General features: G+C 48.3%; 4 protein-coding genes and 1 long non-coding RNA gene across 11 annotated transcripts; 2 read left to right on the forward strand and 3 right to left on the reverse strand.

Annotated features, from left to right (window-relative positions):
• Window positions 1-69: 69 nt before the first annotated feature.
• LOC118513033 (ceramide-1-phosphate transfer protein) lies at window positions 70-1,845 on the forward strand. Its single transcript, XM_036058310.1, is given in 4 exon segments — window positions 70-433; window positions 520-731; window positions 874-950; window positions 952-1,845. Coding segments are annotated over 4 exon segments (624 nt in total). The 5' UTR covers window positions 70-317; the 3' UTR covers window positions 1,171-1,845.
• Window positions 1,509-4,575, reverse strand: LOC118513030 (solute carrier family 28 member 3-like). 2 transcript variants are annotated; one of them, XM_036058307.1, is made up of 7 exons: window positions 4,402-4,575; window positions 3,963-4,232; window positions 3,729-3,878; window positions 2,708-3,659; window positions 2,318-2,645; window positions 2,064-2,244; window positions 1,509-2,001 (listed from the first exon to the last, which is right to left on the reverse strand). In XM_036058307.1, exons 3-7 carry the CDS (start codon window positions 3,790-3,792, stop codon window positions 1,922-1,924), a joined length of 1,605 nt encoding a protein of 534 aa, XP_035914200.1. In that variant the 5' UTR covers window positions 3,793-3,878; window positions 3,963-4,232; window positions 4,402-4,575; the 3' UTR covers window positions 1,509-1,921. The 2 variants fall into 2 exon arrangements, with proteins under 2 accessions (XP_035914200.1, XP_035914199.1); XM_036058306.1 differs by having other exon boundaries at window positions 2,708-3,674.
• Window positions 4,576-4,925: 350 nt separating this feature from the next.
• Window positions 4,926-9,041, reverse strand: LOC118513036 (solute carrier family 28 member 3-like). Of its 5 annotated transcripts, none has more exons than XM_036058313.1 (8): window positions 8,642-9,041; window positions 7,467-7,665; window positions 7,340-7,393; window positions 6,845-7,064; window positions 6,596-6,773; window positions 5,748-6,527; window positions 5,355-5,682; window positions 4,926-5,279 (listed from the first exon to the last, which is right to left on the reverse strand). In XM_036058313.1, the coding sequence occupies exons 2-8, from the start codon at window positions 7,506-7,508 to the stop codon at window positions 4,998-5,000; spliced, it is 1,884 nt and encodes a 627-aa protein (XP_035914206.1). In that variant the 5' UTR covers window positions 7,509-7,665; window positions 8,642-9,041; the 3' UTR covers window positions 4,926-4,997. The 5 variants fall into 5 exon arrangements, with proteins under 5 accessions (XP_035914206.1, XP_035914210.1, XP_035914208.1 ...); XM_036058317.1 differs by having other exon boundaries at window positions 8,838-8,971; XM_036058315.1 differs by having other exon boundaries at window positions 8,552-8,932.
• Window positions 9,042-9,558: 517 nt separating this feature from the next.
• Window positions 9,559-19,453, reverse strand: LOC118513037 (protein anachronism). Of its 2 annotated transcripts, none has more exons than XM_036058319.1 (6): window positions 18,716-19,453; window positions 13,431-13,658; window positions 13,229-13,353; window positions 12,954-13,159; window positions 11,439-11,514; window positions 9,559-11,352 (listed from the first exon to the last, which is right to left on the reverse strand). In XM_036058319.1, the coding sequence occupies exons 1-6, from the start codon at window positions 19,036-19,038 to the stop codon at window positions 11,339-11,341; spliced, it is 972 nt and encodes a 323-aa protein (XP_035914212.1). In that variant the 5' UTR covers window positions 19,039-19,453; the 3' UTR covers window positions 9,559-11,338. The 2 variants fall into 2 exon arrangements, with proteins under 2 accessions (XP_035914212.1, XP_035914211.1); XM_036058318.1 differs by having other exon boundaries at window positions 12,938-13,159; window positions 18,716-19,452.
• LOC118513038 lies at window positions 14,574-15,971 on the forward strand. Its single transcript, XR_004906389.1, has 2 exons — window positions 14,574-15,333; window positions 15,497-15,971. It is a non-coding gene; the product is annotated as an uncharacterized LOC118513038 (long non-coding RNA).
• Window positions 19,454-25,663: the final 6,210 nt, after the last annotated feature.

Consider the following 25,663-nt stretch of genomic DNA (forward strand, 5'->3'; position numbering starts at 1 on the left):
TTTACCACGCTCGATTCAAGGCTCGGACGTGCGCCGTTTCGATGTTTTCAATATTTTTCGACATTTCGACGTTTGGTCGACGCAACCAAACAGCTGTGTTGTCATTTAAAAACAGAACAACAAACACACCTTGTGATTATTCTTTGTGTAGTGTTTAATTTTACGTTTAAAACCGTCTGTCGCTGTGAGGATACCGATTGCTCCGTGGCCGCACAGTATCGATAAAACAACATATCTTCCAATTTAGCGTGTCTTTGTTAGTGAAACTTTATCCGTTCGATCCGTTCTACACGATCCGGTGCAGCAGAACAATCATCATGTCGGTAGAAAAATTCGATCTGCAAAAGGTGCACGAAAAGTTCACTGAAAGTCTGGTCGGGGAGGACGATGTCTACGTGGACCAATATCTGGAGGCATTCAAAGAGTTGTACAAGTAAGTAGCGTGCACGCTTATCTCGGTTGGCTGGCAGAAAAAAAAACTGAGAGCCTCTTATCAATCTCCCGCGACTGTGGTTACAGATTTTTCCAGCTGATGGGTACGGTGTTCGGGTTCGTGAGCAGTGACGTCAAGGAGAAGGTGGAAATTCTGGAGAAGCTGCGCGGGAAAGAAAATGCGGACAGCTTTCTCACCATCCGCACGATGATGGAGTACGAGCAGGAGGCGAATTTGCTCAGCAAGAAAGACTACGTATCCGGCAGCCGGACACTGCTAAGGCTTCACCGAGGTTTGGGTAAGTTCTGCAAAGTGCATCGATGTTGTGCTTTATCTTATCGTATTGCGCTACTTGTCCGAACAATCATTAAATTGGCGCAACGTGGACAGGCACGCTCCGCGAAGATTGATGCGAAATTAATACCCTTTTTGAATTGCAGATTTTATACAAGAGTTTTTGAAGCGTCTCGGCGAACTGGAAGGCGATGAGAAAACGAACGGCGTTTGTCAAGCCGCCGTACAATGACACCCTTGCTCAATTTCACCCATGGCTCATCAGGAAGGGCGCTAACGTAGCGATGTATGCCCTGCCGACGCGGGATCAGCTGCTCGCCAAGGTCTGTGCGGACGGGGCCATTGCGATAAAGCTGCTGCCGGAAATGTTGTCCGTTACGCGGAAGGTGTACGATCGCACGCAAGAACTGTACACCAAGTACGATCTGCACGGATTGCCTTGAACCGATTTCGCGAACGTCGTGTATCGAACCTCCACAAAGAATGAACGGACCGGTTGCTACAAATTACGCTTACCGAGTGTATTATGAGTTGTCGCTTTTAATTTGTGTATTTTGTTTTGTTTAATGTTGTTTTTATTTGCTCCATGTCGTGATGTGAGTGTGTAAAGCGAACCAACCAAATAGCTAATTATTTGTAGGTTATTTGTGTTTTGAGCCCGTGCTTTACGAAGAACGCGGGCTCGAGTAGTGATATTATAGGTTCAAGCTGGCTTGATCGTGCGAAGAGCGTTAGGTGGTGCTCGCTTAGCGTAGTATCGGTCATATCTCAAACCGTTTTATCCGTTTTGAAAAGGTGCTACATGTGTTATACGTACATCAGCTCAATCTCGTACTTGCATGTAAAGCTTTAGACAAATCGTTTTTGTAAAAAAAAAAGTCAGAGGAAAGCTGTATACTGTTGTCATACAACTTGCTCAATTTTCTGTACGAAAGATGCAAGAATTGATACGCGTATTGTAGTCAATCATCCTCCCCTCGCCACACAGACGCCACACATTCCACCCGTATTAGCAATCCCGCGATGATGTAGCTCATGTATTTTCGGACGCGGATGTTGGAAGATGAGTAGAAAGGTTTTTTGGCTTGCTCGTAAATAAACACTGTTGTGACAATAAACTGGTTTTTTGCTTTTTAAATATCTATTACACTAAACTTAAATCAAGAAATACTGAAAACTGGCCACGTGCTAGTTTTACACGTCAGTAGAGTTCGATAGCGCCGCCATATTTGATGGTGATCCCTGCGAATCTTGAGGATCGTCTATCAAAAGTCCTGAGACGAAATAAAATGTTAATGCTGCGACTATAAATCGGTTTATGAAAGAATCCTCTAACCTGCAATGCACGCGGTCAGGAAGCATGCTACCGATCCGGTAATAAACGAACGGAATGATACGGAAGTAATGGCCCCTCGACGTTCCGGAGCCATCGCACTCATCGCTCCGATCATAATGCCCAACGAGCTAGGATTTGCAAACCCACAGATGGCGTATGTAGCGATCGTGGCGGATCGTTTCTATTGGTAAGTGGAAGAATAGAAGATATTTAACATCGATCGCCATTTCCGGTTAATATCCTCCAGCTCCTACCGTTATGATTTCATCCTTAATGAGCTCTCCAAGCCGCTGATAAGCGACGAACTCGTTCACAACCGTTTTGATACCGATGACTTGTCCCACATGCTCACTATCCCTCCAGGAAACTCCCATAACGAATGCGAGAGGGCGAAAAATGTATCCACAGAACCACTCCAGCGATACATCTTCCAATCCGACCAGCATTCCGAACCACGCCAGCAATCCATTCACAAACGCCACAAAGGACACGAACGCGATCAGGTTCGCGATGATGCCCAGAATGAGCGAGATCGCTGAACTTGCTCCATTACAAGCGGCATCCACCACAGAGGAATCGGCCCTACAAAGAGAGTCTCAGATTAGTTCTTGTTTCCAGAACCAGCAAACCTTCCCGATGCTTACGATTTCGCGATGACAATATTGTCTGAAGTCGTTTTGCTTTCCTCCACCTCCGGATAGATGATCTTCGCCACACAAAGCACGGCCGGTGCAGATATTACGCTCGCCGTAATCAGATGCCCAGGACTCGCACCGAACGAGATGTAGGCGGCCAGTACCGTGCCCGACACGGTCGCAAACCCAGACGCCATCACGGAATGCAACTCCGAGTGGGTGAGATCCTTCACGTAGGGTTTGATTATAAGCGGAGTTTCACTCATCCCGAGAAAGATGTTAGCCGCCGCCATTATTCCTTCGCACACCGTCGTACCCATGAGCGATTGCAAGATCCAGTCCAGCTTCAGCACAACCCACTGCATCGCCCCAACATAGTACAGCACCGATATGAAGAAGCTGAAGAAGTATATGACGCTCAGCACGGAGAAGGCAAACACGGCGTACTGCTTGATAAGCGCATCGCCATAGACAAATGCAGCGCCGACGGACGAATAGCCCAGGAACGTGTCCACCTTTGCCCCGATGCAGGAGAATATGCTTCGTCCGACGTCCCATCGGATGCAGACCAGCCCGAGTATGGCTTGTAGCAGCAAGCCCATACAGACGGGCCGGTAGTTGATTTTCTTCGGGTGTTTAGACATAAGCAGCGAGAGGGCCAGTAGTACAACCATTCCAGTCAGTGGCATCAGCCGGTACGTATCAGCGCGTGTATCGAAGTAGAGGAAAATCGCAAACCCAAGCACTATGGCCGCTCCGAGCGATAGTTTAGCCGGTCGCGATCCAAACATCCGTTGGATATGTGATCCTATCGGCGCCAACTTCCTGTACACAGATGGCTCTAGTCTGGGTTTCAGCAGCAGGAAATAGAGCAGCCCCATGTAGACGAGTCCCAGCAGAAGCACCAACATACCGTACCCATCGCACCACTGCATGCCACAGTTCGTCTGGCAGTTTTGCTCTGAAACAACATAGACTGTTTACCGATATCGTCTAGGAACAGCTGCTGCTATTACTGACGTCCGCTTACCATGCTCAATGTAACGTTTTGTGGCAAATCCAAAAAAATCGCAACGCACCCATTTACGATGCATATCGTACTGTATCGTTTGATGTTCGATCGTTTCGGTTCGGGCCGTTCTGAGTCATCCAAACCGAGGGTTGATAGGGCAATTTCTTCCTGTAAAAATGGGTTTATGATAGGGTGTTAGGATAGGTGGTACGGAGCGTGTGAACGTGCGAAAGAGTTTAATCTTGTGCTTACCTTTGAGTCAACAATGCAACTTACTGATGTTTGATCGCCGCTCGCGTGTGAAGTGTAGCGGCCGTTCATGGGCGCCATGGTGGAATGTGATGTGATAAGTGATTTCTCAGAACACACGGGGTAATTCCTAATTCATGCCAGATTCGTAATGCAACCCATCCTACTTGCACTGTGATAACACTTGAGCAAACAGACGTTTCGTTGTTTTCTGTTTTCTAACCTGACTTGTTACGTACTGGATGGGAATCCCTTATATCGCACAAGACTCATCTGTTCAAGTACAAAAAATTCACAAAAATTAAGGCGTCGGATCTTCACCAAACCAACCACCAAACAAAACACGACTTCGTAATGATGATCTCCTTCACTTCGACACAACACCGATCGTACTGACGATCAACAACTATTCCACTTTTTTAATCCCCCCACCACAATTCACCTGCAAAAAGCGGTGGAGAAACCTCAAAACACCGGCACCAATTCAGCTTCGGTGTTGGGGAATCACACATCACTAAAACACGTTTCGTCGCTCAAACGTCGAGGCTCGACATCGCTTACGTCTGCTAACGTTCACCGGCAGTTGCTGACTGATCCTACCGCAGCTTGGGGGTCCGCGATGTGAGCCACTTTTAAAGGCCATCGTCAATGAAACGAGGTGTCCCCTTCGGGTGGGAAGATGATAGAGGTGACTGCCATAGTAAGCTGCAAGCGTACAGCGTATCGTATGAATAATAGGGGAAACACAGAGCTTTCGTAGCTAGTTGTATTGGTCTGGTATCTTGTCTGGTTGTTTACTGTTGACCATCGCCCAATGGTGGCTATCACATTGTACCCTTTATGGTAGTAACTTAATTGCTTACTACTTGAAACAAAAAAAAGTGTGATAACAGAGGTGAGTGTGTATGACAATTTCTCAAAATTTTCTAATTACTGCGTAGACTAATCATTTAAACTACTCATAGCTTGACTCACGACACAACACGACAGAAACGGGTTTCTTTATTTGGAACTTACTATCGCTTAACCTAACAAATGCTATTGAGTTAGTATTGGCACCGTACTGTTCAGCACGATCGCTTCGTCGAGTGAACCCACCTTGCCGAAATTGTTAAAAATCGTATCATCCATCAACAGTCCACCGATGCTGGCCGTCATGAAGCAAACGATCGAGCCGGTCAGAAACGCTCGGAACGCTACCGACGTGATGACGTTCCGTTTGTCAGGAACCATTGCGCTGAGAGTACCGATCATGATGCCCATCGAGCTAGGATTAGCAAAACCACACACCGCGTACGTTGCGATCGCAGCTGATCGTGGCTGTAATGATCAAGAATGTTTTCCATTAGCTGAGGACTCAATTTTTCCTGGGGATCTCCCTCACGCGCTCCTTACCGAGATGACTTGCTCCGCGATAAAGTCTCCGAGCCGTTGAAATGCTACAAACTCGTTCACGATCATCTTGATACCGATCACCTTCCCGACGTAGTAGCTATCATCCCAGGGAACACCCATCACGAACGCGAGTGGCCGAAACACGGCACCGAAGATGTTTTCCAGCGAAACGTCCTCCCAACCGACGCGCCATCCAAACCAAGCGAGCAGACCGTTCAGGAACGCAACGAACGATACAAATGCGATCAGGTTAGCGATGATTCCGAGCACAATCGGGGTGGCTGCACCAGCTCCATTACTAGCGGCGTCCAGCATGGAAGAATCCGTTCTGGAAATGTAAAGCTGAGTGTTAAAAAAATATTATCTTGAACAGGAATTCCTCAAGGCACTCACGCTTCCTCCATCTGTATATTATCCGATCGCGTTTTGCTTTCCTCCGTCTCGGGATAGATCATCTTCGCGAAGCACAGTGCACCCGGTGCCGCCATCACACTGGCCGTAACCAGATGGGCGGGATTGGCCCCAAACGAAATGTACGCCGCCAGCACCGTACCCGAAACGGTCGCGTATCCCGACGTCATGATCGAGTGTATCTCCGAGTGCGTCAGATCTTTCAGGTACGGTCGGATCAGCAACGGCGATTCGCTCATCCCGAGGAAAATGTTGGCCGCTGCGATCACACTCTCGCACACGGTCGTGCCCAGGATGGACTGCAGTATCCAGCCCAGCTTCAGCACGACCCACTGCATCGCACCGAGATAGTACAGGATGGAGATGAAGAAGCTGAAGAAGTATATCACAGACAGCACGGCGAACGCAAAGATGGCGTACTCGTTCTCGCCATCGCCAACCAGCACGCTCCCGTACACGAACGACGCGCCGGCTTTGGCGTAGTTCAGAAACGTGGCCACCTTGTTGCCAACGCAGGTAAAGATGCTACGGCCGACCTCCCACCGGATGCAGAACAGACCGAGCAGAAATTGGAAGGTGACGCCCAGCACGACCGGGCGGTAGTTGATTTTGGTCGGATGCTTCGACACGCAGAATGAGATGACCAGCAGGAACGCCATGCCGGAAAGTGATATGAGCCGTTCGGTTTGGTCGCGCGTTTCGAAGTACACGAACAGTCCGAACCCGACCAACACCAGGCAGAGGACGGCTAAACGAACATACCTGGGGTAGGGAAGAAGCGCGCTATTAGAATCGCTTGAAGATGAGGGAACATTTCCATCCACTTTTACCAGGGTTTTGTGATGTGAGTAATGATTCTGATGGCCGGTTCCGCAAGGTACTTTTTAAAGGGACGCCCCAGCACAGGTTTCACCAGGTAGTAGTACATAAGTCCCAAGTAGACGAATCCAATGAGAAGGATCAGCATACCGTACCCATTACACCACTGCATACCACAATCATCTTGCTCTGTGAACGATAACGAAGCATTGCGCCTATAGTATCGGAACCCTCAGAAACACTCGACCCAATAGCCGTACCGTACTCGAGGTAGTAATTGGTAGCGAACCCGAAGAACACAATCACCACCACGTTCAGTATGATGTAGACGCCCAATTCGATGTGTTTCCTGTGACGCTCGATGGCCCCGGCGAGTCTGTCGTAAAGTGTGTCTGTTGATTGTCCCTGCCGTCCAACTGCCGGCGTCTGACCGTCGACCGGTGGCGTCTCATCGTGGCCGTACGATATCGATGGTACTCCCTGTACGAAAACAAAAAGGCTTCGTCAGTGCGTTCTTGCGCGCTGAGTAAACACTGTCACAAGCCTCCATAATTGAAGCTGAATATCGTACAGATAAGAAGGATAGGGAGATAGTAGGAGACCGTGGCCACCATTAAGACACTAGGGGTGGGGGGGGACTTGTTTTGGAAGATAATCATCGCAACAGTGTCAGCAGTGCAACGACGCACGGCGTAAGAATTATTGCTTTACGATCTGTTAGCGTCTGTTTCGCGTCTGCGGTAGCCGGCACATACCTCAACCACTGTCATGAATCCGTTCGATTTGCGTTTCGTTAGCGTGGTACCGTCCTGGAGGAAAGTAAGCAGGGGTTTAACCGATTCTTGGAGAACTTCAAACACTTGCACACCTAATTATACTCACCTCCATTTCGGTTAGAAATGCTTCGTTCTGTATGCCACTCATCCTGCTAGTTTCTTGGAATACTCTTCAGATGATCTTACGGTTCACGAGATACTTGATGTGCTAAACGATCCTCAGCTGTACCCTACCAGCGATCATCACTGGCCATGTAGCAGACGCATGGTGGAAAGGTTTTCCGTCCCGAGCTCGATGTCCCGTCCTGCAATGTTTACCACAAGTTCACTATCAAACCGGACGTTTGTTATCGGTAAACAATAAACAGCTACACTAATCATCACCGATTGTTAGCGAGTGTTTCGATTACTACTTAAGAATAGAGATATCACCGCACTGCTCGCGATATACGACGCTACCTTTGTCACCACCGTTTTGCTTCAAATCGACGCCATTCACCCGAAATGGCGTGCCAATGTTTGACCGTTCCGTTCGGCACTGCTTTCACCACTTCACAAGACCCTTTAGACTGCCAATAAAAACTCGTTTTTCTCGCTACACCACCTTCCGATCTAGTTCTGCCAGACCGAGCACCACCTAATGAACCTTCCTACTCCGGCCAGAGTCTCATCGGAACTGGTTCTTGGGAGTGCAACGGTTTAATGTATTCATGCTGGGGTTTGTTTTTCCGCTGAGGCCCCAGGCCGTAAGCTCGCCGCGTGATCGAACTAATTGCCTCACGTGCAAATATGTTTGATTAGTGGGAGCCCAAAACTATATCGATAGCAGCGCCCCGTCCAGCGCTCAGCCTCGGTCCGGGACGTGACTAAACCGCACGGCATCATCATATCGCTGGAGGCACCACACGCCTATGCATTATCACGCGCTCTTCACCGGTTGACAGTGATGTATCGGAAAAAGTTCGTCTCCTTGCTGATGAAGCTGTTATGCTGGTGAACGAAGAATAAAGGCCGTTCGAATGGCTGGCACCCGATCACGCGGTATCGTTTTCCACCTGTTTCCGCAATCGACTCGAGCACGCGCGACTCCACGAAGGTCCCACAGTTTCCCGCAAGCTTTCCTAATGAACATTCACACCCTTGGTGGAGGTATTTCAGTATTTAGTATCGCAACCACTTGTAAACACTCACTACCAGTAGCTCAATTCGTAGCGGCTAGCGAGCTCACCAGGCCTGTGGTCGTAGCACCACAGCAAGGTCGTAGCAGTAGTACGTGCATACCTTTCTTCTCTCCGTTCTCGCGTCACGGCACGATAGGCACAATTAACTGCTACCGCACACTGCACAGCACTCTATCTACTTATCTCCCCACACTCCGGTAACGGTTGAAGTTTTTGGTCACCACAACACTCACTAGAACCACGCCGGTTGGTTGAAGTTTCCCGGGCCAACTGGGCGCCGTGTCCTGTTCGCTCACCTGTTCCGATCCGAATGAACACCGAATCAATCGCGTCGGTGCTTCAAATATTTTCGTTTATCACTTCACCACCGAAGCGTGCGTATCGCTACGATACGGGGAGCTACTGTGGCTTGTGCCTCGCGGTGGGCTCGCTGGATGATGATGTAGATTGTCTGCTATCTCGGCCCGGACAATCTGCGACGCTGCGATGAGGTGTGTAGGCCAATGGTATCTTCATCGGGCATCAGGTGGGTCTGCCAGTAATCTTAGATGACCACTCAAAAATCCGCCATAAAAGACGTACCACCCCCCGTGGTTGGCCATCGGCAGGCTTGAAGTAATGGCTGGTGGGATCACTTATCAAACGGTCATTTGCTGTGGAAGGTTGGAAGACCTTCGATCGTGCGTTATCGATGCTCATTTCGCAACTTGAATGCATTCTCATGATAAGAAGCGGATATAGATAGCCGGTGAATAGAAAGATAATCGTGTGCGTGGGTTCAGGTTGGTTGGATGAACTTCCTGAATGTATTCACTACCACCAGCTTAGTTTATAGTTTTTCATAAAGAATTATAAAATAAATGACAAAAAAGGGTTCGTTAAAAGCTCCTCCGCGCCACCGCTAGCCAACTTGCATTCAAGCGGGAAACTGCTCGAATAATTCAAACTGCTCGAATATTTCGAACGCACAACGTGCCATGCAAACGTTGCTCGACCACCTACGTGCTAGCTCGCTTGTTTTTTTTTTCTTGAAGCCATTTTATTGTTCTTTTATTTCATCTGAATCCTTAACTAGCCGTACAATAGTCTAGTCTACATTAATTATTATTTTTTCAATGATTCGAAATCTTCATTCACCCTCGTCGGTTTGAACGACTTACAGACGGTTGGCCGCGATCATCCTTTTACTGCATTGCTGCTAACAGTGCCGAACTGAGCCTGTAGTGAACAAATAAAATCGGGGGAAAAAAACAATCGATACAAAGTATGCTCACTCTTACTGATAGTAGATCTGTTCAAACAAAACAGACTCGTAAACGTATATCCTCTTCCCTATAATATTTACAATCTATTCAGGGTTTCTATGTGTGTGTGTGTCTCTCTCTATTTGTATGATGTTTCGACCAGTTTGACAATTTAGTGTGATTATGGTTCTATAAGAATAGCAGAATAGCAATCTGTCAGAAGCTAGTACAACACGTTGCGCCAGTAAATAAACTCCAGTATCTCTACTCGAATGGACGTAGTCCGAATAGAACCATCCGTCTCCCCGCGTCTGGGAGGTGTAATAAATAATACATCTAGATACAACGAGCGCAAGTTTAGTGCCTCATCTCACACACGGTGTGATAGTAAAGCGTGAAGCAGAAAAGATGAGAAATGAATATTTACACGATTTTCCGGGTCGCGGGATTCGCCTGCTCGTTCGATCAGTTCGTGCGGGTACTATATAGTCGTTAACTTAACGTATCGCTATGTATAAAGCTTAACCATTTTTGACAATTACTCAAGAACCTGTTCTATAAGAAAGTACAACTGGATACGGAAGCACACACAGAGTGCAAATCGCGCCGTAACGAGCATCCATCGGACAGGCGCCTAACACCATCCGTCGCCATCTTTGCTCTGCACAACACGTGCCTTTTTTTGTGCTCGTAACACGGACCGGTTACAGCTACCCACCAGGTTCCATCCTTAAAATAATCCACTTAAGTACAATACTAAGGAGCACAGGAGCTCTGCAGCGGCCCCAAATGGCGTGTCGCAAGCGGGAGACTTAGTTCCGGACCAAATCAAATACCTGCTTGTGCTTGTGTGCTACGAGTCCTTGCGCATCCTTACATCTTTACACCAAGTATGCTCAGGAACAAATGGAGGGAAAAACAAATAAAGGAACTCATAAAGGAAGCGCATGTTACGACGGTGCTCCATCGGGAACAACCGTACTCGAATGTCTAATGTCTACAACTCGTACACCTAAGCTTCGCGACGTAAGGATGTTAAAGCCGGCTAGAATATGTTACCAGTGTTGTTCGTTGCTACTCTACTGATCTCCACATTGTAGCCACAGTTTATGGTGTCCGGGTGAATCATAGCTGACGATCCTCGCCGGACGTGGAAGCCATCGAATCGAGCGTTGCCGACGCGGACACGGATTGGTTCTCCTCGCTTTCGTCGTTAGTGTCGGTGTGATGATGCAGATGGCGACGCTTAATCTGGGCCCGGTTGATGGCCACCGGGTGCTGCACAACCTGCTGCTGTGCAATGTGTTGCCGGTGGGTCTGTAGTTTGTGCAGTAAATGGTGCAAGTGGAGGACGCGCTGGTAGGTGTGGTGGTTGGTGTCGGTGGCGGCAGCACTGCCCGTAGTGTCGGTATCATCAAGCTCGTACGAATTGCCCGAGAAGCTGCCGGTGCTGGAACCGTTTGCCAGATGGTAGCGCACATTGTGCCCGTAGTGGTGCTTGGTACGGTACGGGCGATGGTTGTGATGGAGGTTACGCTGATGCATCAGGACGTCTATTCGCGGTTGGCTGGAAGGGATTGAGTGGTTTAGGAGAGTATGATCAGTTAACTTCAATCTAATGCGCAGCGTGCTGAGCGACTTCACAATACTCACTGTGGCACATTGTCCATTTCATTAGCGGTCCATGAGAGTGTATTTCGGAAAAAGCTCCATGGAAGTACGGTTGAAGCTGTGTCGAGGAGGAAATCAAAATAGATGGTAAGCGTTTTTGCGACGAACGAAAACTCAACTTAAAACTACAAAAACACACTCAAACATTCAAACAAACAAAATACAGTCGAAAAAATAAAACAGCAGCAAAACAATGTTCGATCAAGCACATGTCAAACACATTGGGTGGATGAAGATCGCACCCAAGCTAGCAAAAAAAAAGTCTTGTAAACACGTGTTTTAATTAAGCTTGCCACAGCAAAACAATCATGCAACAGCAACTTAACTGGAATTATTTGGTTGTGTAGCAAACGAACAGCAAAAGTACATAAGTAAACAAGATCATCAACAAGCGTAAAAGCTCTTACCAAACGTACAAAATCAAACCATTTTTATAGCACACTGCACATTACATGACCGCAAAGCAATAACACACAGCATTACAATGCTTTTGCCAGGAACTGAATGAGCTTCAAAAGGGTACGATTTAACGCCTTCCGATCCGAATACATACCAAACAATCTGTTTCAACTATCGTACCGGGCGTGGTATCCTTCTTTTTGAAATTTGCTATAATTATGGCATATTTGAAAAATTCATTCGAACAAACAAGTGATCGACACTTGGCGGTGTAGTTAAACTGCTAATCGCGAGTAAAAAAAAAAGTTGGTGGTGGCCTTCGACAGTGCCATTTTCGGGCAAGGACAAAAATCTGCCCACACAGCACCAAAAGGTCTGCGCACACGCCACGCGAGACGTACAGTCTGCAGAAATTCACCGTTCGACACCGATCAACAGTAACGAATGGACAAAACGAAAAAAGACACATCCAAACCCTTGTGAACCAAGGGCAAACGGCCAAAAAATTACTAAACACTCACACACACACACAGCTGAAACTGTGAGGGCCTCACGGGTGTTGCCAAGTCCATTTGTGGTGAACAGATTTTGTACCGTGAAGGAAGCCGTCATGAATGAATGGTCCAAAATTAAGCTAATCGACAGTTTACGCAGCAACACCGACCGACCGACCGACCGGCCGACCGACCGACGTCGTCCGGATAGTGTTCCTGCCTGCGTAAGCCGTTATTCTACACCGGTCAGACAACGCATGGCGTGGTCCCGGTCATCCGGCGTGCGCTGTCGATAGTGCACCTTTGCGTAGCCCTTCTGCTACGCGTAAACAAAACGTGGGAAATATGCGCCCGTGGAATGTGGCCGGTTTCGCATTACGCACTGCAACTGTTGGCTACCGGGGGCTGGGCCGGGGTAAGGCCGCAGTGAGGTCTCAATCGCGCAGAGGGAATTGGACTCTGGTGGCGCTGGCGCTGAAGTTGTTTACAACCGTACAATTTTCGAGACAAGTCTGGGGACCGGGTCCGGTGACACGGCTCGATTCTTACTAAACCTAAAGCGAAAGCGAAGCCAAACCAAACACTTACCATTGCTTTTACTTGCCTCCGAGCAATCGGCCGGTTGGAAGAAATCGGCCGCCCGCAGTGGGCGATCCTCCTGATCCTCGACGTCGATCGCAATGCCAAAGTTGCGGTTCGGTTTGTCCCACAGCTTCACCGCCAGCAGCGTGTCCATCGTGATCCAGCCCCGGTACGATTGGGTAATCGTCGTGCTGCTACACATGCGCTTCTTGCGTTCCTGGGTATTGTCTGAAGAAGGGAAGAAGATGTTAGGGACACCTAGACCCTCACTGAAGAAAGCTCTCAACCGTGGCTTACCTTTCCTGTTCTTGCGGAAGTACACCGAGGCCGTGATGCGAATCATCTGCTCGGAAGGGTTTTTACAGTTGTCCGACTCACGTGGACTACGGGTGCCGGTCGAATTGATTCCGTTCATGTACAATCTGTTGTGCAAAGCATAACCAGCAATCCCACGTTAGGTTACAGCAGTGGATAAAAAAGCAGAGCTTAAACTAATTACCTTAATACAGCCGAGCTGACAGAATTATACTGCTTATTGTGAGGCAGACGGAAATACAGATTCCAGGTGTTGTCCTCGGCCCACTGGCTGGTGTTGGTGTGCTTGGGCATATCGCAGGAGGCGGAAAAGGCCATCTCGTGTGTCGCCGCCAGATGGGACACGGTGTCGTTCCGCATCAGATTGCTCTCGATGTTGTGCTTAATGTTGCCGATTATATGCTCTGCGTATCTGTTTGAAATACGATCGAAACGAAATATTTAGTATGTTGACGCCTAAAGGTATGCAATCGTTATACAGCAGCCGTTGTAAAGGGATCTTAGTGTTAGTATCGAATGAATTAAAACTGAGGGAGCTATAATGAACTTTAAGAGATGAACTATGTAAATGATCGTTTAATAAACGACGGCGAATTAAGCATTAAAAATATAAGTTCTATCTCCAACACAATCTTAGCAGCTTAAATTAATAAGCTCTTTCTACACACATTTGTATGTCACCCATTAGCATCAGCCAGCTTCCACATAAATCGACAAGCGAACATAGTTCTCTACAACGCTCCACTCTTCCTCTGCTCCACTCTATCCTTCTCCCCCTCTCCCTCCTCCCTTCCCAAGTGTCACAGAGCATTGTCATTCATTCACGTTTGTGAAAACGTTGCAGATTTATTATTATAATTGCTTGTCGTCGTGCCATTGCAATGCCTCACGTAGCCGTTACTATTGCAGGCAGGCAGACAGTGGCTAGACGGCTAGTCTTCTCCTTGCTCCTAGCCTTCCCCTCCCCTCCACCTCCTCAAGTATCAAGAACACCCACCGGATACTCGGCGCGCGAGACGCACGAGAAAAACACGCGCGACAGTCCGCCAATCTGCCAAGCGAGCGTAACGGACCCGGCCCCGGCAGGGAGTGCATTCCGATGGAACGGGAAAGCCTGTCGAAGGAGAACCGCACGATGCCGACGACCGTTGCAATGATGAAGACGTCAGCCGTCGTGTCCCACTCCCAACACCAGACAGCCAGATGAGCGGGGGGTGGAGTATGGGCAAACTATCCCCCTTTCCCCCCCTCCTCTCCTCCTTCTTCCCTCCTCCCATTCGACAGCCGCTACTGGAAACTATCTTTCACACGCCGTTTCTGTCTCTTCTAAAGAAAGCGACTTCAAAGCACTTGTAATGCCACTTATGCTTTGCAGAATGCCTAACCTCACCTGCTTCCTGGACGCCCCAGGAACAAAGTGCTAGAAACGATAGTTGCACAAGATGCTCCACACACGCTCACACACATTAGCCGCGTCAACAATGTCACCTACCCGACAAGCGGCCTGTGCAGGCAGGATGCTGACCGTGATGAAGACGCCAATCATCTGCTGCAAACCCGTGCGCTCATATTAAATTATTGCACCGCAAATGCACGCGGCTTAATGCGGTGCGAACAAATAGCTGCCGCTGGCTGCTCCGCCGAAGGGTCTATTCGCATTCAACATCGTTCCCTCGGCCCTATAGGTATGGAGCCAATCGGGGGTAAAAAGGGGAGGCGGAGAACGCGGGCACGTTGTCCGGGCCTTGCATACGTGCAACAGCCAACAGCCTGCCTGCCTGTCTGTCTGCCGGCTGTCTAGACGGATAGTGTGTGCCTTTTTTTTTCGTCGTCGTTGTTGCTCCTCTATCGGCGTTTTCTGCTTATTGCAATACTAGTGGAGGCCTTGTTGTTGTGCTTAGTTGCTGGCTGGCTGGCTGGCTGGCTGCTTATTCCGGCCCAATCTGGGCTACCGGCATAAGTTGTCGTAATGCTTCAATAGCACTCGCTCTCGAAAAAATAAAACTGGCTTTGTTTGTTAACTTGTTTGTGCTTTTGTATGGCGAAAATATTACTTGAAATAGTGTTTGAAATCATAAAAGCTTTCGGTAAGTATTATAGAGATAAGCGTTTAGTGCACTGAAATAAATTAATTGATAGCAAGCTCTATTTTTATAGCAACCTTAGAAACACTTAGATCTATTTCAAAAAATGAACTGACAATTAGCTAAATAATGTACAAACATTCTACATTTTTCACACCCAAATTAGCAATCCCCATAGAACTGCACTGCACCAAACAGAATGCAGCCAGCACATGGTCGCATCGGCCGCACATTCCAGCCACACATGCAGTAGACCCAGATTTTTCCACTTTTTACGGCTGCTGGAATTTTGCTATCCCATCCCCATCGGGTGGAGGGATCGCACCGTAACCTTGAAAATACGTCGCCGTCATCGCCATCATTTCCATTCCAGACGGCGGCATATTTTCATATTTTTCCTTCCCTACCCATACCCGTGAAATATTTTCATCCGCACCAACATCTGTCGTGAATAGGGGGAAACGAGTAGCAAGGCCAACCGTCCAAAAGAGTGTCTGATGGTTCGTCTGAAGCACACCATGGTTAGTACTTGCCGGACAAAAAAAATATCGACTCATTTTAGACATCTTACAAGAGCTAGCGTATAAGCCGCCCTGCTGCTGGATAGCGAATGCACTTTGCATAGTAAACAAGACGGGAAGGAAAAAGAGTACAATTGCACTGCAATTTACGCATTCAGCATCCGAAAGCAGTGCATCTGTTTTTGCCGGGCGGCGTATTGAGTCATCGTTAGACACACACACACACAATCGCTCGCTCGCTCGCACACATAACGAGAGCACGACGATGTCTGCCTTTTTATGCGGCCTATTATGCAAGATGCGTCCTCAGACCTCCTCCCTCTCTCCTCACCCCCCCATGGTGAAACATTCACGAGAGCAATCAACAAGCAGACGACTATTTTGGAATGCAGTCTGGAGGTATAGATGGTGGTGACAGGCGAGAATTATAGCCGAACTCTTGCCGGAGTTCGACACTGATTTCAGCTACACTTGACGTGTCACTCGCATGCTTCATTAGCAGCCCCTTTTGCTATGCGTACGACCCCCCAAGGTCGGGGTCGTCACGGGCGGCTCCAAGTCACTGGTGCGTCACATACCAGACGGACGGACGGTGGAATGCATCACACCACAAAACCTTGTGCTGGATGGATGGGTGAGTTTCCCACCAGCAGACCGCCGCTTCGTGCAACTTCTTTTGATCTTGGCCAACTCTCGACACCAACTAACCCGATGGATAGTGGGATAGTGAGAAGAGCTTCTAAAGAGTGAACCTCCCGACGTGCACTACTATCGCGTGCAGTATCTCCCCATGTGAACAATGCTAATGACCCATGGCACCAATGAACTCTTTATGGGTCAGTACCAGTACTTGACCGGTTGCCAAGTGAGCTCTTGCGCGGCTCTTGATGAAAACCGAATAAAAATTTCCATACACCCATACTCCCGCAGGCGAATTGGATGCACTCGCGGAATGCAGGCCGACCACTCGAATCGTCCGACGTCAATGGACGTCCGCCGCCAGCACTCGCCAGACACGGTGTCGTCCGGCCTGAAGTTTCGGACCCCGTCCTAGGACCCATGCGCTAGCGTAGGTGCGCGTGTGTGCCGACGTGCGTAAGGGTAATCATACTCATCATCACTCATCGGCACTTCTGTGGCCACGTGCGCCATTCTGTCTAGTAACGACGGTGCGGTTCGGGTACAGCGACATAAGAACACGAACCTTCTTAAACACGCATGTCGTTGCTTACGTGGAAATGCCATGTTTCCCGTACAGCACACAACTTCCACCGCTCTTCGCCCAATGCTGTTGGACTATTACAAACTGCTCCACACGATTTGGCCCCCCGTCCCATCTCCTTTCCTCCCGTATGCCTCTCCCTTCCTGTGGTGAATCTGTTGCCGTGAGAAACAGTTTCCGTGTAGTTTCTAAGAATATTTCGGCCCCCGCATCAGCTGTGAGTTCAGCTGAGAGTGTGTCAATGAGGGGTGTGTGTGTGTGTGTGTGTAAAGGCCGTCATCTGTGTGCCGGTCCATAAGGGCACGGCACAGCGGTGGATAATGATACGGGCGATGCGGGGCGTCCTGACGTAGGTGATTAACGGAGGGGTCGCCTGGTAGCTTTCGGCAGCGATACAGCCGAACTATTGATGAGCCGTTGTGGCGATGGTTCGGTTCGGTTGGAAAATCGGAACTTCTGGTGTCGGTACGTTAAGCTGTCAGTGTGGAATGCTTACAGCTCTAACGCTTGGAATGTATATATTTGCCTATGAAAATAACTATCTTTGGCAGTCGTCTAATGGGCCGAGACGTTAGCCGCTCGGCAGCTTAATGCTGTACGCGTGCGACAGTTGGAGCAACATCTGTAAACCGTTTTACTAATGTACTTATTGTTCTATAAAAAAAAATACATTCATGGATACTTTTATACTAAGCTGTCGATGTGCTACCATTTTATAGCAAATGCTAGTACTTTTTATAGCAAAGGCGTTTTAATAACGAATTCGATTTCTATCGTACAGATTTCAATTTGTTTGAATGCTATTTACGCCGGCACTTTAACAGCAATGTTTAATATTTCTAAAATAAATACTTAAATATTTCTACGCGTTTCTTTTGATGAATTAGACCACAAAACACCCTTACGCCAGTGCGAAGTGCAATCCGCGAACGACCGAATTTTGTCAGCACCATCGGTAACCGTACACCTCATAAATCAACCAAAGCGCAACCGGCCGTTCGGACCGTTTCTCGGTCGCAACGATTGCAACGGTTCGCAAGCTCGCGGAAATTCATCATCGCCGGTGCCCCAAAATGCCACTTCTGCTTCCTTGCAGTGATTTATCTCGCCGATGCGACCCGACGCGCAACTGGTGTCGAGTCGACCGTCCCCCCCCCCCCCCCCCCAAAATCATCTTCACGCGACACGATTATTGCAAACAAAACGCGCACAAAACACACAATAAAATCACAAATCATTTCTCTGCGCACTGCTGGCTGCCGGTGGCGGTGCAGTTTTTCGCCAATCGCGAGGTGTTTCTGCACGGCGAGAGAGCACGCGCGCGGCGAAATAAAAGGTGACAGAAATTATTACAAGCCGTACACGTAAATGTGTAGGAAAAACGTGTCGACCTATTAATAGTAGAAATTACGGCTCCGCTTCCCCCACCGTACTTTCTACGACCCCTGTCACCCCTGCCTTTTCTTACTTGTCGCGCTATAACTATTGCAATTTGCCACCACAAAACCACAGAACCCGTGCAATTAATTTTCACTCAAAACGATCTGCTCGTGGCCACTCTTGGTGCTTTCCCCACTAAGTTCTAACCCCCCTCCTCCCTTCTCACCCCCCCTTGGATAGTAGGTAGTAATAGTATACTCACTCTTTTCTGGTTTTCACCCGATCGGACACGTTCCGGTCGATGGTGCTCTGGGTGATGGCCAGCGGACCGCTCGTCCGGTTCATGTTCTGCTTCTCCCGCAGCACGCGCTGCTGTATCTTGATGGCGGTTATGTTGACGTTATCCCGCAGGAACTGTTCCCGTTCGCTTTCGGTCAGATTTTCGAAATCAATCATCTTCGACTCCGGCATGGCCAAACCTTCCTCGACCGGGTCGCGCACATTGAAGGGTGCGCTGTGGGCCGGTTGGATCAGCAGCAAACCGAGCAGCGGCAGCAGCAAACCTAAGGGTACGGCCGTCTTCATCGTTTCTTCACACGCTGTTCACACACTCACACACGCTGGTGAAAATTGTTTAACTGTTTCAAGTGTCTTCCGTTCACTGGGCGTCTTTCTTGGGCTCCCTACTTAGACGAGCTGTCCTTCTTAATGCTTCTATGGGCTACTAAGAACATGGAGGTGATCGGGCGAAGATCATTTGCGATCGGTTCACTGTTTTTTTTCCCTTTAACAAGTCTTATTCTTTCCACAACCTTTTATACAATTTTTTTTTCACACAATAAAAATGATACTCTTCACTGAAATAAAAATGGTTCAGAAAATCTATCCTTCCAATGTTGGGTTTTCCCTTTCGGAATACACCTCGGTCCGCTCCGACGGGGTTTTGCTCTCGGTCGCGTTGAACTGGACACTTGCGCTCGTCAAGATCAAATGATTCCTGCCAAAGGAGGTATTTTATTTATACGGCACGGCCGCGCTCGCTCGAAGCCGATCCGAGCGAACGAGACACCCCAGGACCGAACGCGGCCGCGGTAACGGCGGCGTGAAGGCTCACCGTGTGCCGAACGTCGGGTTCTTTTTTTCTGTTGTTGCTATTTGCATCGAACGTGCGAGCGAGAACGCGCTCACACACGGCTGCCCACGGGTATCTCTCTCCGTGTGTGTGTGTGTGTATCGCACACCGATATTCGGTTCGGAAAGTGAAGGAAAATGCGAAGCAAGTAATCGGTGTAAAATCGGTGGCTGCAGTAAAGCGGACAAGAAAAATCGTGGCATAAAGTGTATGCAAAAATGTGTGCAGGAAGCAACGCGAAAGAACGCGAAAAGAAAAAGGAAAAACAGTCCAATTCTTATTCGAAAGGGGGAGAAGGTGGGGGGAGTGGAAAGAGAAAAATCTCGGCAAAAGCGCACGGAAAAGCGATTCGGTGGAGCAGTGCGTGCGATCGAACTGGGGCGATGGGAAAATGAGCGCGTGCGAGCAGGACGCACGAACCGGGCGGCTTTGTAGCCAGCGATGCTTTTGGAAGTGTGAGCGAGAGCTGAACGGTGTCTTGGGGCCGATAGTGTAAGCGGGATGGAATGAAGAATCGGCCGCTCCATCGAAGGAAAAACCGTTCCCTCCCAAAGTGTTGCCGCCGTGCACACGTGGTAGGAGGAGAGAAAACGATTTTCAAACTAGTTGCACACAGTGGTGCAAATGACAGTTGGTGCAGTTGGTGAGATCGTGCACCAAGATGATAGTGAAGCAATGTGAAAAAATTTAGTGATTTTATATTTTATATAATATAATTATAAACCATTAATAAACATGAAAAACAAGTGAAAAAATGCAAATGCAAAGAAAATATTATATAAAAAACAGAATAAAGATGGATAAGACATACGATATATACAAAAGCATTATAAAAAAAGAGGAAAAAAGTGAAACAATCAAATAACTATAAAAAACACGATAGTAATAAAAATAGAAGGAAAAATAAATATAGCATAAAAATTAAAAAAACTACAATACAAAGATAATTAATCAAGTAAGTAATTTACATACAAAATTATAAAATAAAATAGGATAAAATAGAATAAAATAAACACTGAATGAAATATTTATTCAATAATATAATATTTATTCATTGCATATCGATATAAAACTTATTTTGTAAAGCTAAGATTCCTAAAGTACTGAAAATTAGGGGTCATCAATTTGAATAGTTATGCATTCCACCCTAATAATTCTAAAACAAAAATATTACATTTTTTTAAATATTACTTTATAACTTATAAATTTAATATAATTTATAAGGAAATTGATACAAACGTTAATCACTTGTAGCCTTACAATAACGATATCTACTGTAATAAGGCGAAGAAAATACGGCATCCACGAATAGGGGCGTGGACGGCGACGGTTTCGTCTTATGCGGAGGCGTCAACGGCCAACCAATCGTTGGAAGCCAACCGAAATTCGTATTGTCAAAATTTGAAATTTAACGCACTTCAAGAAACACCACATGCTCCTGCTGCTAATATTGCCCGAGATTCTTGACGAAAATAACCAATCTGATGTGGGGAAACCGACGGCCACCGTTCGCAAAGCTATTCCAGACACGTGACACCGTTCCAGACGAACCAGACGGAAAAGTCTGTACAGCACAATTACAATCCTTGCTTCAACCTGAAATGTATTCGATAGTGGTGAAGAAAACAGCACAGCCAACAGCCCCAGTCCCGATAGCTTCGTTCGGGATATGCATGAGTTCATCCGTCAGCCCGTGAGAACGTTCCGAGCCACTTTGCAATCCTAATTCGTCTGCAAAATATTTAGTACACCACTTGCCGACCCACCCGTCCTTCCCTTTTCCCTCTGCTCGGTCTGGATCACTTGCCAACCTAGACAAACATTCGCGTATTCTCACCCTGATTATGCCCCGCGCTGTCTAGGAGCAAGGAACCGCACGACAAGACGCACGACACACGGCTACACGGTGGGCGCAACCAAAACTTGTGCACAATAACAGGAAACAGCAAATATTTCATCATTAGTCGCAACCAATTGCGAAAGCCTGGCGCGGCACCGTACCGACTGCCGATTAGTGGATTACAATGTTGCTTTTTTTTTTCGTCTAGCGCGCCCAGTCCCAATGTCGGCAATTGACGGCTTGCCGACCGACCGATCGCACGCACGCACGAAACGCACGCATGGCGAAATGACCGGAAGTCGCAACTTATCGCACACAAAAACTCATCTGCCGAAATTGGACGCAGCGATACGCACAATTTATCAATGTCTGCAAATCAAAAAAAAAAAAGTCCGCACCCCTGATCACCGGCTTCGAGATGGAAGCCTGATCTCGAATCATCTCAGTCACACGTTGATTTGGTTAATCATCGCCCAAAAGCGCGTTATCATAAGATCCGGTGCGTCTGGCGCGAGTGATACGCACCGCAACGTTCGGCTAGAGATACTACTCCAGGCCTTCCCGACGGCAAACATGCGTACTGGCCACAGCTTCCTGTCCTGTTGCTCCACAATCCCCGGTCCCGTTCCCACACCGAGCTGATCAAGGAGGTAGAAAGCCGCCCGATCGCTCCCGTCAAAATATGACCCACCCCAGGGGCCGTTTAATAGTAAAATAGACAAGATTTACTGACCCTCGTCTACGGCTAGGCCTATCGTCTAGGTCTATTATTTGCCGTCTGCGAGACTCGCAGCACGCTCCCGGGCTTAGTCTAGCAGCCAGACCCTAGACCGGCTAGATCCGTCTGCGAACGTACGTCGCGTTGCGTAGGACAGCGATCACATCTAGCCGCAACACGACTCCGTGAGCGCCCAGACTCCTTTTCAAGGTTAGCCAAGGTTTGGGATGAGTGGGATGATGGTGGTGGTGGTGGTGCCACTCCACTCCAATTCCAGCTTTGATCACCAATGTCTGTCGGGAGCAGTTGTCTACGGTGTCTCCGGAACGCTAGACAACGGCATTTGTCACTAGCAATCGTTCACAAGCCTAGCGTTGGGATTGAAGTTTCACACTTCAACATCTCACTTCTCCCTGCGTGACTGCGTCTTCAGAACTCGTCTCGCTCGTCTTCGCCCTCAGGCCGCTGCTAGGGAGAGCTGATGTTATGATGTTTTGCCTGACCTAGCCGGCAATAGAGCTGGACCCGGGCATGGGCGGCATGGCGACACAGCATAACACATCTAATTGGTTGTGCAGTATGGTCCAAGTGGCAGTGACCGCGCATATTTTTCTATTAAACATCATTTCGCGGCTGACAAATGTGCTGCCAGGGGATAGAGCTGCTTGGCGAGAAGTGATTGGAAATTCTTGGAGTATGGTACAAAATTTGTATTGTAAGATAATTCCAACAAATGTTTATAACAGGGTTATAATGTAATCTATTATAAGAGTTTGAAGGACCGACAGAATTATTTTTGCAGATCTTCCAGTATCTCCTGGTTCCTATGAAAATTGTCTATTCTCAGTACAAACATCGAGTATTAACTGCCAATTTAAATTATCCTTTTCTGGTAAAATAATCTCAACGGGCTCATTCCCAATTTCAATTCTTATCCTAGAATCCGGACGAAAGATACTTCCCATTTTTCGTCACAGACACCACAAAAAAACAACAACCATCCCCCGCTGGACAAACATCAAATCGTCAGTCAAAATAAGTTGATAGCAATGAACTCGCCCCGGTTCAACAAGTTCACTGACACTGCCTACTAGAGAAGTGAACTAATAGAAATTGGCCGCTCGATTTGCATAGTTATCACGCATCCCGCGTGCCCACCGCTCGCTGACGTCTCCGGCCAATCCCGCCGATGTCGGCCCGACGCTGGTCGGCATCATAGGACATCGGCATCTCGTCGGATACCCGCACCGGCCGCCCGTTCCTTTTTTTCGGGGTGCGTTCCAGACGAGCGCATTACTCGTGCCCGATTTGTGTCTAACGACCTAGGCCTTTCCAGTCGCTTCGCCTTACACCGAGTCTAGAGTCTTAGAGCAGACGCAACGAACAGCTCATCCTCAGCCTAGGGGACGGTTTCCCATTCCTCGCCCGGATAGCACACAAGCCTGTTATTTGGCGTAATTTCGTGCTCTATTATCCACCGTACGGGCCGGCGAAGCAATCTCAATCGCGACAGTTGACGAGAGCTAGTGGCAGCTCCCACTGTGCCGCGTCCTCGTTCGTTCGGGTATCCACAGCCAGACGACGGTAGACGAAATGAATGAATGCGTGCTGTGAGTGGTACCGAACAATTCGTTCGTCAACTTTTCTAGCCGGTTGCGAAAGTACGAAGGTGCCGTGGAGTACCGAGCGTCTCCATTGCACGGTCGGTGGCGACCGAACTGGCCACAATTAATAGCTTTGACATGCATGTCTTGATCAATGTAAACACCGGTGGAGCGATCCCGGTCACGTTGATTGGATTAAATGTCTTCACGATCAATTCCATCCGCAGGGGTGTGGACAGTGGGGCAGTGGGTACAAGTAATGTCTCCAGTACGGACAAAACGGTCCAATTACATATGCGTTTGCGGCCACGGTGCCACACGTCCGCCCGGTGCATCTTACAATGTTGCGTAGACGGTGGGCACGGTTCCGTACATGCCAGCGAGAACGTGAATCCCATGGCACGCTTCCGAACTGGATTTAGAGTTCCGGTCCGGTAAGTGGAGCTTTGGTTCCTGGTGTATCGTTTCGGGCTCGTCCAACATTGTTTCCGTCAGACATTCTCCTGACTTGGGCAAATTCTACGGTTCAAGGTAAACATTATGTGGCCGAGTACGGCTCCACGTATCTTGAATATGCTTTTACGCCGCAAATGGAAGCCTGATTGACAGGGACATAACATTATGTAAGTGTTGCGCATCTGGCATCACATTCCTGGCCAAAGCGTCCTAACCATGCTACCCGCCACGTTATGCTTCCCATTTCAAAACAACAACTACCGATTCGGCGAAATTTACTACTGGCGTGCCTAGCGGATTAAAAATTCTACTACCAACGGCGATCGTCTAGACAGTTCGCGGCAGATGAATATTCAGCTACCGAAATTCGTAAAGGTGACCACCGCTTGAAAGTCGCAGCATACTGGCTGGCGCGAATAATGACCCAATGAAGTCTAGGGACGGTTTGTTTGCTCGTTTTGCGATCTAATCTATCTGTCTGTCTTTCTGTCTCACAAAGTAACATTGAAATTAAACCCATCGTCTAGCGATTCCTGGGAGTCTCCAGCGATTTGACTTTCCAATTGATGGTCGAACGAGCTGGTCCTCGGATAAAGGTGACTTGACCTCGTAATTCAAATCATCCAGTGGAATTTCATCCCGCGATCACCTGAGCTGCTCCGAAGGCACACCCCATTTGCAAGGATAATGTTGTTTGTTTGGTTTGGCTAGGTCCGAAGTTCGATTACTCCCCACCCTAGGTGGAATGTAGCGTGTGTGTGCCTTAACCTATGCGTCGCGATAACATTTTGGTCTTGTTTTATGCAAAAGCTATGCTGTCTGGAGCAACACAACCGGCAAGCGCGACCCTTAGCACGATGAGTCAATTATAGAGCAACGACACGCGTTGTCTTCATGAACGCGATCAGTTTAATCGACCGTCTGGTTCACCGTTTGTCCTTCAACGCTACCAACGACGCAACACCTGTGCATGGGCCCAAAAGTGCAGTGGTTGGTCAAACAGCGATGACGAAACAGGTTGTCCGAACCCGATTGTTGCCCAATTTTGGGCGTCCTGTTGTCCCCCTATCGGACGACCGTGGCCGAGACCCCAAAACGGCCAAAACGGCCCATGATTTGGCCAAAAAACCTCCTCAGAGTCGTCCACGCAGACATTACATTATGACGCACGGCTTGAAAACCGGAAAATCAACATCAACCCGCCCGTTGATGCATCCAATTGCATGCAAACCAACACGCCAAAATTTAACATAATTAGTCAGCCAGCGTCCCATCCCATCCACTGGCAAAACCCTTGGTCCAGAACCCACCCCTACGGAAAAGATGGAAAGTGAAACGACAAGTGTTTTTTAAACAAGTGTTTGCGACTTTTCGGACCGAACGCACCGGTCCATCGACCAATCTGGTCCGATTTTCCCTTTTTTGGCGTGCTTTGGTGCGTCGCAGGCACGTTGTTCATT

This window comes from Anopheles stephensi, chromosome 3, assembly GCF_013141755.1.
Source record: "Anopheles stephensi strain Indian chromosome 3, UCI_ANSTEP_V1.0, whole genome shotgun sequence".
NCBI lineage: Eukaryota > Metazoa > Arthropoda > Insecta > Diptera > Culicidae > Anopheles > Anopheles stephensi.